Source organism: Elgaria multicarinata, chromosome 3 (assembly GCF_023053635.1).
Source record: "Elgaria multicarinata webbii isolate HBS135686 ecotype San Diego chromosome 3, rElgMul1.1.pri, whole genome shotgun sequence".
NCBI lineage: Eukaryota > Metazoa > Chordata > Lepidosauria > Squamata > Anguidae > Elgaria > Elgaria multicarinata.
Window position 1 is genome coordinate 151,173,394 of NC_086173.1, and position 15,229 is coordinate 151,188,622.

The 15,229-nt window shown below is 42.6% G+C and overlaps 1 protein-coding gene across 1 annotated transcript; it reads right to left on the reverse strand.

Annotated features, from left to right (window-relative positions):
• Positions 1-9,054: 9,054 nt before the first annotated feature.
• Positions 9,055-13,864, reverse strand: LOC134395552 (galectin-1-like). Its single transcript, XM_063121715.1, has 4 exons — positions 13,856-13,864; positions 12,766-12,842; positions 10,387-10,552; positions 9,055-9,222 (listed from the first exon to the last, which is right to left on the reverse strand). The coding sequence occupies exons 1-4, from the start codon at positions 13,862-13,864 to the stop codon at positions 9,055-9,057; spliced, it is 420 nt and encodes a 139-aa protein (XP_062977785.1).
• Between the last annotated feature and the right edge of the window lie 1,365 nt (positions 13,865-15,229).

Here is a 15,229-nt window from a genome sequence, read left to right on the forward strand (position 1 = left end):
GATGTTGAATATTCCCTTTTCTTTCCAATAATCCTTGGCTGGAGGAGTTACAGGAAAATCCTTTCTGGAGTGGTCTCCAATCTGGGGAGGAAAAGACGGAAAGTGGGATGGAGGATACCATCTTCCAGTTCCACTGGAGAGCTCAGTCTTCAACATCTCTTGTGGTCCCAATCACATCCTGGGGAAGGGGGTGGAGAGCCCAAGGCAGTGGAGGCTGGTGACTCCAATGTCAGTGGGCCAGTAAATCCACTCAAGGTTTCAGTCAGAACTCTAAAGGAGCTATCTAAGGTAAAAAGAGCGAACATCAGAGCAACCAGCTTCCACTGGCACAAGGTGAAAAGATGGCAGTAAGAACTAGCAGTGGAACTAGCCTCTTTCATGAACAAGGCACCAGGACAAACTATTAATGCTTGACATAGCTAGTGGTACCAGCAGGAAAGGACTTTGGGGCAGAAGGACAAGGCCCCACTCAGCAGAAGGGCCCTGAGCCTCCAAAGGCAACAGGGCTGGATTGCCAGCTTTTGAAAGAAGCAAAGTTATTTCCCTCAGAAGTAGGGTGACCATATGAAAAGGAGGACAGGGCTCCTGTATCTTTAACGGTTGTGTAGAAAAGGGAATTTCAGCAGGTGTCAATTGTATGCCTGCAGCTTTAACTGGTGCGATGAAGAGGGAAATTCACTGGGGAGTTGTCTTGTTGAGGGCAAAGCCCCTGGGTGAATCTGCAGACATAGAAGCCATCGTGGAGCCATCCCAGGGCATCCCAGGGCATTCCCCCGAAGCACTGCTTTTAAAAAATCGAGGACTTGCCCTGACTTTTGAGCAAGGCCCAGGCGTGCATTTACCATCTGTCGCCTTGCTCCGGTGTTACAGTGGAGGCATGGCACAGCCAATGACAACCCCTGATTGGTCGCCATCAGCCTGGACACGGGGAGGGGGTGGGCAGCTGGACAACCATCTGTCAGGGATGCTTTAGGGTGGATCCCTGCATTGAGCAGGGGGTTGGACTCAATGGCCTTGTAGGCCCCTTCCAACTCTGCTATTCTATGATTGAGAGGAGACGTGATGGCACTTTTCAAATACTTGAAAGGTTGTCACACAGAGGAGGGCCAGGATCTCTTCTGGATCCTTCCAGAGTGCAGGACATGAAATAAAACAGGCTCAAGTTAAAGGAAGCCAGATTCCAGCTGGACATCAGGAAAAACTTCCTGACTGTTAGAGCAGTACGACAATGGAATCAGTTACCTAGGGAGGTCGTGGGCTCTCCCACACTAGAGGCATTCAAGAGGCAGCTGGACAAACGTCTGTCAGGGATGCTTTAGGGTGCACTGAGCAGGGGGTTGGTCTCGATGACCTTATAGGCCCCTTCCAACTCAACTATTCTATGATTCTATGGGCCACCTCCACAGGCCAGCAGGGCTGCACATTGCAACAAATAGGTAAAAAATTAATAAAGGAAAATAGAGCAAGGAGCTGACTCTATGAATCCTTTCTCTTCAGCAGCAGGGAGGAGGAAAAGGGGAACAATGGGAAGGGAGGAAGAACGGGGTGCTAGGGGCGGCAGCAGCCCCATGAGGTTTCAAACCCTGCATTTGTGCTCCTTTCCATGGGGATCACTCGGGAGGAGCGCAAGTGCGGGATGTCGGATCACAATTCGCCAATGCGACCTCGTATAGACACGGCCCAGGTGCTGCAAATGATACCTGCTGAAATAAAAAAAAGTTACCTTAAATAAAGGCAGATAGAGAGAGTGACCATACACACATCATTATCAGGAGACATGGGTGCATGCATAAGAAAGCTTGGTGGGCCAAACGAAACTTCCATGCTGAGCCACAGCATGGAGAAAGAGGTGACGCTGCAGGGATACACTTTATAAAGTGATGGTTTGGGTAACAACCATAGGGGTGGGGGTGGGGGAGATATAACACTCATCTGAGAGAAGAAGAGGGGTGGAGGGAAAATGGGGGGTTATGGAATGAAATTTAGCCATATCTGCATCAACAGCACCCAACATAAACTGGACTGTTTACCACAGTCCAAAGCCAACAGTTAGAAAGTTGAAGGACAGACCCAACCTCAAGTCTTCACTCGTCCATGAAGCTCATCAGGTGACCTTGGATCAGTCACCATCTGAGTTGAAATTAATCAAGAAGTTTAGTTCTGTCACCTGTGGCCTGAATTGTGAAAACAGGTTTTTAACCACCACTACAATTAGATTACCAGTTCCAGGAGGTTTGTACTATCGTCAACATTGCTTTGTGAACAGTCATGGTAACAACTTTACGTTCACTCAGGGTGGATTTGATTTAAATCAATTTGATTTAAATCACGATTTAAATCACTACTCAGAAAGGCTCGATTTAATCATGGGACTCCCCCCCCCAAAAAAGTGCACTCTAGTCATTGAATTTTTTTAAACTTAGCACTTAAGAGGTAAGGGGTTGATTCTGTGTGCATAGATTTGCAGAGGAACAATGGGATTGTGATCTCTGCAGACTCAAATTCACAGTTCTGAGAACTGTAAAACCAAGCATCTGTGAGAATATCTTCTAGATAGAAAAATTGCCCAACAATCTTACAGAAACCTCTGGAAGAGCATGACATTGCGAATGGATTAATGGCATTCATTTACCAAAAAATTTAAACATTGCATGAATATACAGCCTCACGCTACATAATTAAAAACTAATCTTTATTTCATGATGAATAACCTTTGGACTCTAATATATCTTAAATAGAAAACTATCTTTTTCCTCAAAAAGCATTTTATTAAAAATATCTGATTTTAATTTTTTAAAATCCGATTCTTTAAAAAAAAATTTAAAAAAACAACCATTGATTTTTATCCACCCTGCATACACTTTAGCTTTGACACAATTATCACAGCCTATATTGCTTGCCTTTCTCTTCCTTCTAACTGCACTGCTAACAATCCCTCTCCCCTTCTGAAAACAGCTCCGCGTATTTACACTCCAAACTAATCCTGGATCCAAGCCTGTTTTTGCACATATCAGGAGATGCGTCCTCCATTATTGAGCACTCGTACAACAAAAAAGAAGAGTTTCGGGACAGTTAAGTTTCAGCCTCTCACCACTAGGCCACATAACCAACACGAGTGAGTGCGAGCGAGAGGACTATGACAAACCAATGGGATTTATGAACAGGTGAAAGTGGGGCAACTTTAAGCTCTGCTCCCGTTCAAGCTTACCCAAAACTGGAACAAAATGACTCAACTAAGCAGGCCAATTCAGAGTTAATGCAAAATAGAGGACGGTCCCAAAGAAGGAGGAGCTGCTGCAGCTACAATGAGAGGGACAGAATAAAAGAAATTAAAAATCACATTGTAAACTCAAAAGCACCGCGAAGCCGGCTCCGCCTTAAGAAATCGCCCTTTTATGAGAGTTAAAGTCCTCGCGCTGGCCTCTGGCCGCGCCCCTACAAAGTTGAACTACAGTTCCCCAGAGCCTCCGCGCCTTCTTTACCCCGCACAGGGCAGGACGCCCCCCTGGGAATTGTAGTCTTCTTATTAAAACGCTTTCTCCATCGCTCTACCACCTGTCATTGCCTCTGCGGCTCTTGTGATTTGTTGCACCTTTGTCCGATGGAGGCCAGAGATGGGTCTCAGGCAGCTCAGGCAGTCATGAAAAGGCGGGAAGCAATTTGTAAATGCTGCATGTTTTGTCTCAAGGAGAGGCGCTTGTGGGCTTTTCTCTCGGGCGCCAGAATAATTTGTCCAGTTTTGGGAACCGTGGACCTTAACCGGGTGGGGAGCCGTTTGCTACTCCGTCTCAGGCAGCGAAATATTTTGGGCAAGAAGGCCCGAAGGCATTCTTTATTTTCCTGTTCCCCACAACCTATTTTCTTCATAGTTCACCAGTGCAAAGGATCGCTTCTCCTTTCCTTTGATCATGCGAAGCTGTGCATCTCCAAGCCCATAAACTACAGATCTGCCGGTGCCCTTACTCAAGAGTAAATCCCATTGATTTCAACTGCATTTACATCGAAGTCATACTAAAATCAGATGCCTGCTTCCCTTTGAGTAAACCCCATTGAACAGAGAGAGACTTACTTCTGAGTAAACACATATAGAATTGACTTTTAATAGTGTGGTCACTCAGCTTTTTTTTTCTTTTCTTTGCTTTTTTTTTTTTTTTTTAAGTATAAAACAGCAAACTGGAAAGAAGTGCTCTGCAACCCTATGCTTACTTCTATTTACTCAGAGGGAAAATAATCCAGACTTTCCCCGCTCCAAAAAGAAAGGAAACATGGAAGGGAAGAAGCGAAATGAGTGCAGGACTTGGATGAAGTCATGCTGCAAAACCACATACCAGGCATGGCAACTGTGTAATAAATCACTGGTGTGATGGAGCTCACAGTTTTGGAACTTGTTTCAGAGCAAGAGCAATGGCATCATTTGCTGGAGTGCCTAGGGGTGATTCATAGACCCTCCTTATTCTGATAGGAAACCAGAGAATGAGGAAATAAATCTAGCAGGGGCTGGATTTTTCTTTCCTTTTCTCTGATGGAGTTCCTACTTCATGTTAGTAATTGCAGTGTTTGCACTTCTTCGCAAGGTTGTTCGCATTTCTAATTAAAAACCTAAAGGTTGCATTTCTGCTGGCTGAATCTTTTCTTAAAGATCAATATGAGTTATAAATTGAATATATGTGGTTAGAAGTAATTAAGCACCACCTAGTTCAATAGAACTTAATCCCACATAATTTTTAGTCACGCTCTGAAATTAACTGCTGAGGTTTTTATTAGTGGTTTGTTTTGGATGGTGTGCATTTTATGGTGGAGTTTTATCCAGAGTGTTAGCTTTTTAAATATATATATATATATATATATATATATATGTAAGGGTATGGATATAGATACTGTGGTGGCATGGCTATGGATTCTCTTTGGGACACAGCTGTTTGAAATCCTGTGTGGTGGTGTGGTTTGAGTGTTGGACTAGGGCTCAGGAGATCCATGAAACTGACTGGGTGACTCTGGGCCTTCCACTGAATCTCGACCTAACCTACCTCACAGGGTTATTGTGAGAATAAAAATAGAGAAGGGGTTCATGTAAGAGGTCTTGGATTCCTTGGTAGAAAAAAGGTAGGATCTAAATGTAGCAATAATTATTGAGGGGTTGTCATGATAGGCTTTTGGACTTCAGAACATGCCAATAGGTGACCACAAGCGAAGGACTGTAGCTCATACTTTGCATGCGTAAGAGCCCAGCTCACCAGCATTTCCAGGTGATGCTAGGAAAACTCCAGTCCCAAACCCTGGAGAGCCACAGCCTGCCAAAGTGGGCAATACTGAGCTAGATGGACTAACAGTCTTGACATATACCAGGTCGACTTCCTATCCTCCTACAGGACAACCTTCCCCAACCCCTTTCCATCCAGATGTGTTGGACTACAGCTCCCATCATGCTGGCTGGGGATATTGGGAGCTGGAATTAAACACACCTGGCCCTCATCTTGACAACGGCAGGAATGCTGCGTGAGGTGGCGGCACATTGATGCTCCTTCCAACCATCTACGTCGGAAGGAGCGCAGCCGCGGGCTTTCCCAGCGCCCGCCCACCCGAGCACTCACGTGGCAGGTCTGGGGCACCCGGGAGCATCCGCGGCCCCTCTTCTGGGGTTATGATATAAATAATAATTTACTGTTCTCTATCAGGACACAAGCAGTAAGGTAACCTTTGCCTTGTCAAACATGCAACCTAAGCGAAGAGTCAAGCTGAGGTCAAGAGGTAAGCGCGTTATCTTGGAAGACCCAGTTCAGTAAACAGACAAATACACAATGAGTTACTGCTAAGAATAGTATTTGCAATGCTATGAGTTTCTTGTGGAAATATACCCAAGCATGACACTGTGTGACCTAATATGTAACTTCCTTGCAAAAGTCCTGGATGAGAAACATTCAGGACTGCTGCTGCTATTCCTAAATTTGAAGCAGGCAGTCTTTTCGCTGCGGAAATAAAGCCAAGGCTTTGATCTTACCCCGTGTCTATTTGTTATTTGGTTCCGGCGGCTAGACACGATCCTAGAGAGAGAGCTCAATTTGAGGGCTCTTACCACAGTTAGTGCAGGGTTTTGTTTTCGTTATTTAAAAAATTGAAGCTGTAAATGAGAAGGATTGCATTTACAGCTAAGTGGGGGGAAGGAAACAAGGAGGGAGGAACAGGGTGCTCCCTCCTTGGCAGGATTTCCACCCACCCACCCTTTACATTTTATTTTATTTTTCTTAACAAGGCTCTGCAGAGGCACAGAGCCTTGTTCCAAGCCAAAAAAGTCAGGGTAAGTACCCGGCTTTTTAGTGCGAAGCTTTGGGGCTTTGCCCCTGGATCGTTTCACCTGCTGCCACTCCAAAGCTACCACGGGGTGGGTGGGTGGGTGGGGTACCAGTGTAGACGAACCCCTGGACAGAACTAGTTTGGGGGGGCTGTTTTAACCCAATCCTTTTGTTTCCTGATCACTTAAGGCAGCGGTTCTCAACCTGTGGGTCGCGAGCCCTTTGGGGGTCGAACGACCCTTTCACAGGGGTCGCCTAAGACCTTCGGAAAACACATATTTCCGATGGTCTTAGGAACCGAGACACCGCTACACCATGCTACAAGACAAAATTTCATTTATTTGTAATTAGAAATAAATATTTCACAATATATAATTACATATTGTTTTTGTGATTAATCACTATGCTTTAATTATGTTCAATTTGTAACAATGAAGATACATCCTGCATATCAGATATTTACATTACGATTCATAACGGTAGCAAAATTACAGTTATGAAGTAGCAACGAAAATAACTTTATGGTTGGGGGTCACCACAACACGAGGAACTGTATTCAAGGGTCGCGGCATTAGGAAGGTTGAGAACCACTGACTTAAGGCATCTTGTAAGATCCTAGAACAAATTAAAGCAGCCGTTGAGTGCACTTTTGTTTCATTGTAAGAATTCTCTCTCTTTCTTCCACCATTCCCTTTACAATGCAACAGCCTTCAGTGTACTCAGTTCCTGCCTGCTCACCTTGAAAGCCTGCTCTGTATGCAGTTCAGTGCCAGTTCAAGAAGAGGGAATTAAAGGCAATATGCAGGATTTGAAGGAAGCAACCTTCTCCATCCTGGTGCCCTCCAGATATTTTTTGGACCACAGCTCCCAGCATTCCTGACCATTGGCCATGTTGGCTGGGGCTGATGGGAATTTAAGTCCAAAACATCTGGAAGACACTAGGTTGGGGAAAGCCACTCCAGAGAGTAGGACCTGAACCCATGGCTTGAAAGGAATTTCTCACACATTTGGAAGACCATCCACACCGTGCCAGAAGGTGGAGGACTCTGTTGTTTTCAAGCAGAGGCAGAATGGCCACCTATAAGCGATGCTCTAGCTGCAATGTTCTGCATTGGCCTGGGGCTGGACCACATGGCTTTCAAATCCTGTTATAGATATACAAGCTTTCTAGGTCTAGATTGATCCCTCTGCACTAAGCTATACACCAGGTATAGGTGATCCAGCACTCTCCAGATGTTTTCACTGGCTGCCTATACGCTTCCGGTCGGAATTCAAGGTGTTGGTAATGACGTTTAAAGCCCTAAACGGCTTGGGACCTTGATACTTGATGGAGCGCCTCTCCTTATATATGCCTGCCCGAGACTTGAGAGCTGTTGGAGGAGCCCTTCTCCACATCCCACCAGCACAACACATTCGCTATGATGGGATAAGGGAGAGGGCTTTCTCTGTGGTGGCACCCCGACTGTGGAATGCCCTCCCCTTGGAGGCCCGACTGGCGCCAACACGGATCTCTTTTCGACGCCAAGTGAAAACATGGCTTTTAAACAAAGCTTTTAATGGTTGAATTCACTAAGTTGGCACATTGTTTTAACCGTTTTATTATTATTTATTTATATATAGCACCATCAATGTACATGGTGCTGTACAGATTACCAGGAAATAGCAAGACCCTGCCGCATAGGCTTACAATCTAATAAAGTTGTAGTAAACAATAAGGAGGGAAAGAGAATGCAAACAGGCACAGGGAAGTGTAAACGGGCACTGGGTAGGGTGAAGCTAAACAGTATAGAGTCAGAACAAACTCAATATTTAAAAGCTATAGGGAACAGAAAAGTTTTTAGCTGAGTTTTAAAAGCTGTGATTGAGTTTGTAGTTCTCAAGTGTTCTGGAAGAGCATTCCAGGCATAAGGGGCAGCAGAAGAAAAAGGACGAAGCCGAGTAAGGGAAGTGGAGGTCCTTGGGCAGGCGAGAAGCATGGCATCAGAGGAGCGGAGAGCACGAGCGGGGCAATAGTGTGAGATGAGAGAGGAGAGATAGGCAGGAGCTAGACCGTGAAAAGCTTTGAAGGTCAACAGGAGAAGTTTATATTGGATTCTGGAGTGAATTGGAAGCCAATGAAGAGATTTCAGAAGTGAAGTGACATGATCAGAGCGGCGGGCCAAGAAGATGATCTTAGCGGCAGCGTGGTGGACAGAAACCAACAGACTGATGTGAGACGAAGGAAGGCCAGAGAGAAGAAGGTTGCAGTAGTCCAACCGAGAGATAACCAGTGCGTGAACGAGAGTCTTGGCAGAAGAGACAGACAAAAATGGTCGAATCCTGGCAATATTATACAGGAAGAAACGACAGGATTTTACTAGTTCTGCTTTAAAATTATATATTGTTTTAACTTGGTTTATGGTTTAATTTGTTTTTTGCCATGTATATTTACTGTTTTATACTGTATGCTTTTATCTGTATGCCACCCTGAGAACTTATTGATATAGGACAGGATATAAACGTTTTAAATAAATAAATAAATGACTATTGGCCATGCTGGCTGGGGCTGATGAGAGCTGTAGTCCACCCCCACTGCACACTCTAGTCAGAACTCCTGGGTTGCCACAGAGGGAATGGTCTTTGGAAAGGGAGAAAGGCTTGGAACACTGTGCAGAGATAGGGAGATGAACCTACCATGACTTCAAACAATTTGTACCAACAACAAAACAGAAAGGCAAAGTTAATTAAGGTTCATGTTTCCTTTTTATTCTTGCAAGTTATCCATCTAGATGCGAGACAGAGGGCAGGACTCAAACTTGACATTTTTAACATTAAAATCGCCAACAATAGACAGGTAGTTCACAGTTTCCAGTTTCAGCCGATTTGGGAATTTAATTTCCTGGTCATTATGCAGTTTCACCGTCACGTCTTTGGCATTAAAGGTGATATGGATCTACAAGGAGATTAAAAGAATTGTGAATATCAACAAAACAGAACAGAAAATACATCATGTAAAGAAAAAAACACATTACATATTTAGGAATATCATCACGTATACTGTTCAAAGAAAAAGAAGTAGGGGGAGAAAGAGTTATACATAAGTTTCAAGAAAAGAAGAACAGACATTTATCCACTCACAAGTTATGCCTATATAACACTCATTCAAAAGTTGATAGCGTGGTTAGGTCCTCAGTCCATTGCATTATGGGAGGTGAGCACGTGTCCTTCCAACATGATAGTATGATTTTTTTTTAGCTGTCTTAAGGGCCCTGAAGATCCATCTGTGCTGACCATGTGTTAACTTCCAAGAAGCTGGTAGGTAATTTAGGAGGACATGCACATTGTTCCATATTATAGACTGCTTCAATATAAAGTTTATCCTTATAACCTCCTTCCAAAAATGGATGACTACGGGACATTGCCAAAACAGATGAGTTAAGAAAGCATTAGATGTATTACATCTCCAACAATTGTTCAAGTTAGACCTTTATTGAAAAGGCATTGTGGAGTCCAATAAAACTTGGTCTCTCCTGGACAGGGATAGCTTGGCCACAGTGGTACAGGCATTAGTAACCTCAAGGATGGATTATGGCAATGCACTATGGAGTTTATGAAACAGACCCAGCAAAGAGGTTCTCCTGGTACCTACGTTATTATCTTTTCAGCATCAGGCAAAGACTTTTCTTTTCTCCCAAGCATCTTAGGGACCTAGTTCTAAATTATTGTGGCCGTTTTATCAATTCCTGTACTGTTTATTGCTTTGCGTTATTCTGTATTTTTACATATTTGTACTGTATTTAATATTTTAAACTGTGTTTTAAAATAGCATTTTAGTTTTTAAGTGGTTGTAATCCACCCAGAGGGCATTAGTTACTGGGCACATTAGAACTGTATATAATAATAGCAACGATGATGTAAAAGACAGCATGAATCTAGAAAAATTACCATGAGTGAGAAATAAATAAACAAACAAACAAACAAACAAACAAACAAACAATAATAATAATAATAATAATAAGGGGCATTTGCCCCATTCTCAACTAGATCATTCAGTCACATCCACACTCTTTCCCAATAACCCCCTTGGTTATTGCTACGATGGTCTCTCCTTTCTCACCTTGGTCTCTACTCCCCGTGAAAAGGGAAACTTTGACTCTTGCAGCTGCTTATCCCACTTTCCACAGGTCTTGGAGTTGTAGATAATGGTCCCGCTGTTCCCATGAAATCGAGGGTTGAAGTGAAGGATCAGACCCAACTCATCCCGGCCCAGGTTGATGGCAAAGCTAGAAAGAACAAGGCAAGAATTTTAGGGTTCCAGGGGGTGGAATTGGGACCACTATTCAGCAAAGTATGATGTCCTGTAGATTATGTCTTCCTACATGTTATTAAAAATGTCCCAGAAGTGTCATGTCATCTGCAAAAGCTAGGCCTTTGCTCTCTTTTCCATCCCTCCCTCGCAATCCTAGAAGTTTCAAGCTTCCCATTTAAAGGGGCAACTAATTTTATTCAAGTTTTAAATTAAAATCTATCAACATTTTCTATTGCTATTAAATTTGTAAAACTCTACTATAAAAATAATCCAAATAAATGTATATGTACTAATATAGAAAAAAATAAAAGGTTTTCAATATCATATGCATATTATTTGGAATGCACCTTTTGAGTTAGACTATCTTGGGAAGGGGGGAATTATATTCTGAACAATGGTGAAAGGGGGGGAATGGAGCAAAAAAGGTTGAGAACTACTGCTAATCAGTGTTCAAAACGTTTTCAAAGTGTTATATCCTGCTTAGTGTAGATCTGGCCTTGTCTTAGTAGAATGGGGGCTGCATTAACATCTATCAACCCACAACTCACCTGCCCCATTAGTTGCCTTAGTCCTAAACATACGTGGTTTTCAGCCAGTATCTTGAGAGAACTCTCTGCAAACAGGCAGATTTAGCACTGTACCGGTGTGTGTAGTATGAAGTCTTTCAGACGTACACATAGCATGCTGCTGCTTATACAAGTGCAACCTCAGCCCCAGGGGCCAAATCCAGGCCACTTGATCACCATATCTCTTCCTCTGATGATCCCTTCCCACCCTGCCTGCTAATCTTTTAGTGGTTTTCCAGCTTTCACACAGTTTCACCTCCAGCAGCAAGATGACTTGGGCCCGCCTTAGTTTATTCAAGTTTGTCCATTTTTAAGAAGCAAATGAGATGAGGATTAAGCCCCAAAACACACACCGGTATGCAGGCAAATTGCCACTCTCTGCCCTTAAAACTTTTCCCTACAGCATCTCTCCTTACCAAAAAAAAAAAGCTGAACTCCAGCACAATGGTGGTGCTAAGTAATTTTACACTCTGGTCTTTTGGAGGCTGTGAGATGGCCCTGTAGATTACCTTAGCTGTAAAACATGCAACCGTTTTCTCTTCTAAAGCTTCTAAACCCTTAATACGTTGCAGCCCAAAAACTAACCGATCCAAAACTGCCAATCCGGTTTTAAAACTCAGTGCTCAGGACATGTTCAGTTTTATATTTTAAATTGCAGCATCATGACAAGAAGAATAAAATGGAGTTTGCTTATGCAGCCCTGATGCTAAACACATTTACTTGGGAATGTGTTTTCTTATAGAAAAGTATATATATTTGAAGAAAAACTAATGAAATGAACAGCTCTCAACATGTACATGCTCAGCTAACCAACCACTGATATATATATATATATATATATATATATATATATATATATATATATGCGCTCATATATATATCAAGGAAAGATGTTGTGGTGAGCGGCATCAGCCCTGGTCAGCCATCATATCCATGCAGGCAATCCTGGGCTTCTCTGCCACAGCCTTCCTCAGCTTCTGCTCTCTGGCTGGTCATTTGGAGAAGTGATGGGAGATTTTAACCCCAAGATCCAGCCCTAGCTACACCAGTACCACTTCCAACCTCCCTCTTTACCAGGACTATTGGCAAAGGACTGGAGTCTACAGCCAATTTACTGTTTTACTCTGTACAGCACCATGTACATTGATGGTGCTATATAAATAAATTAATAATAATAATAATAATAATAATAATAATAATAATAATGACCACCATTTCACTTTTTTCTCCTCCCAAGTACTGCATAATTTGAATTCTTGAAATTTTACATGCTTGGCATTCCTTCAGAAGGCTACAACCCATCCACCCTCTCCCAATTCCTTGGAAGAACACCATGACTGCTTATACTGGTACACAAACAAACCCAGTTTGTGTTGTAGATGCAAGATTTAACCAGGCCCTGTCAAGAAATTGCAACAAGGGGTGTGTGTGTGTGATGTAGACTGGAACTCATAACAACACATATCAATGCCTGACTTTCCCTTTTATGACAGGGCCGTAGCATTTTTATTATGGGGGTCTAGAGGGAGGTTTTTGTTGTTGTTTTACTTGGCTTAACGAGGCATCTTTTGCTTCAGGCAACCCGCTTTCTGACAAAGCCTACAGTCCCAGGAATACAAACCTTTTGGCGTCTAGTGTCGGCTTGCCTTTCACTTTGATGCATTCTCCAGTCCTTACTTTAAACTCAGCAACCAGTTGCTAAAAAAAGAAGGGGAAATGTGAGAAAATGAAAGAAGCGGTGGGCAGACACGAGAGGCCTATGTAGAAGGCCTTATCTGGACCCCTATAAAATACCACAAATGTTTGCAAATGCACCATTTACATTAGCTTTCCCCCATCCTGCTGCCCTCCAGATTTTTGGGGACTTCAGATCCCATATGCCCAGCCAGCATAGTCAATAGTCAAGAATGTTGGGAGTTGTAGTCTAAAGTATCTAGAGGGATCCCAGTTGAGGAAAGCTGATTTACATCAACATATATGTAAGCCCCATAGTAGGAAGGCACACTAACTAGGGCCGGATCTACACTACTGCTTTAAAGCGCCGTATAACGGTTTTGACAACTGTATTTGGAGTGTGACTTGGGCCCCAACAGTGGTCAAAGCTCTTATAAAGCACTTTAAAGTGCTTTAAAGCTGTAGTGTAGATTCTGCCCTACACTGGCTAAAACATTTTCTACATACAAAACTCACACAAGTTAATTATGACAACGTATCTACACAAAATGAAAGCAAAAACAACCATTTCCAATTTTCCATACAATATCACCATTTAATTTCTATACCATTTATCATTTCTACACCATATTTTTATACCATTTATGATTATTATACATTTATAATATTTCTATTATATTTCTGCTAGGTTTTATTCTGGTTGTACTTTTATATTGCAGTTTTAAGCTTTTATATTGTAAATTGTTTTAGGCTGTACTTGTGCATTTTAATTTTTGTGAACTACCCAGAGAGCTTCAGCTTTAGAGTGATGTAGACATGTAATAAATAAATGTACCATCCCATAGCCAAAGCTTCTGTGCAATTCACAAAAGTTAAACGTTAAAACACATTACGCAAAGCACAAAAAAAATTTTTTTACACAAAGACATAAAACCAGATAGCATACGCAACAGACAACATATATCTAAAAATAATGTACTTTTATATCTAAAACCCAAACTCTGAACCCTGCAAGAAATAAGGTTCCTCGAACTCACAACCGCCATTGCTTAGCCTTCACAAGTAGTCAGCAAATCAGCCTGGATAACTCCCCACCACCATGGTTCTTTTAAGTAGCACTCAAGTGCAACTGTTTCCTCCTACCAGCCAATCAGAAATGGAACTCTGATCACCAATTAATCAGGAGACACCGGAGCTAATCTGGATCTCTGCAGGTGAGGTAGGTTCTTTCATCAGTGAGTTTAAACTCTTGGTCCATATTATAGTAGTAGGGAAACTTCGCTTTTATTTTATTTATTTATTTATTACATTTTTATACTGCCCAATAGCCGAAGCTCTCTGGGCAGTTCACAAAAATTAAAACCACAATAAAACAACCAACAGGTTAAAAGCACAATTACAAAATACAGTATAAAAAGCACAACCAGGATAAAACCACGCAGCAAAATTGATATAAGATTAAAATACAGAGTTAAAACAGTAAAATTTAAATTTAAGTTAAAATTAAGTGTTAAAATACTGATAGAATAAAAAGGTCTTCAGCTGGCGACGAAAGCAGTACAGTGTAGGCGCCAGGCGGCCCTCTCTGGGGAGCTCATTCCACAACCAGGGTGCCACAGCGGAGAAAGCCCTCCTTCTAGTAGCCACCTGCCTCACTTCCTTTGGCAGGGGCTCACAGAGAAGGACTCCTGTAGATGATCTTAAGGTCCGGGCAGGTACATATGGGAGGAGGCGTTCCTTCAAATAACCTGGCCCCAAACCGTTTAGGGCTTTAAATGTCAATACCAGCACTTTGAATCGGGCCTGGGCCCGGGCCCGGACCTGGACTGGCAGCCAATGAAGCTGGAAAAGGATTGGTGTAATGACTATTCCAAAATGCTCTAATTATTTTAGGCCAACCAAAAGATCACACACACACCAAAATGTGCAAGCTTTTGAAATCCCCAGATCTCTTCTTCAGGCAAGATGTTGTAAAAAGTTATGTTGGTGCGGGGAGACTAAATGGTGAAGTCACATTGTTTGCAAGTCCAGGCTAGTTAGTCACCTCCCCCTGGCTTGTATAGCATCTGATACAGATGCCACCTCTGCCTGGTACTTGAGTTCTTGATCAAATTATGTTTTTTTAGTCTCACCAGCTCGTTGCTTCTGGGAAATTAGTGTTTTCTAACCTGCCATACCTACTAGGGCAGCCGTTTTATGAATAGGCAATCTTTCCCCCATACCAACTATTTTGTGAGAGCACCCCATGACACTGTCAAATTTTCCAATGTGCCCATCAACCCCAAAAGGTTGGGGATTCCAATATAACCTGCCTTGGGCTCCTTGGAGAAAAGGTGGAAGATAAATATAACAAACAAACAATTATTTCATACTGTAAGTAGAAGATCACACTTCAGAATGCATCTCCCTCA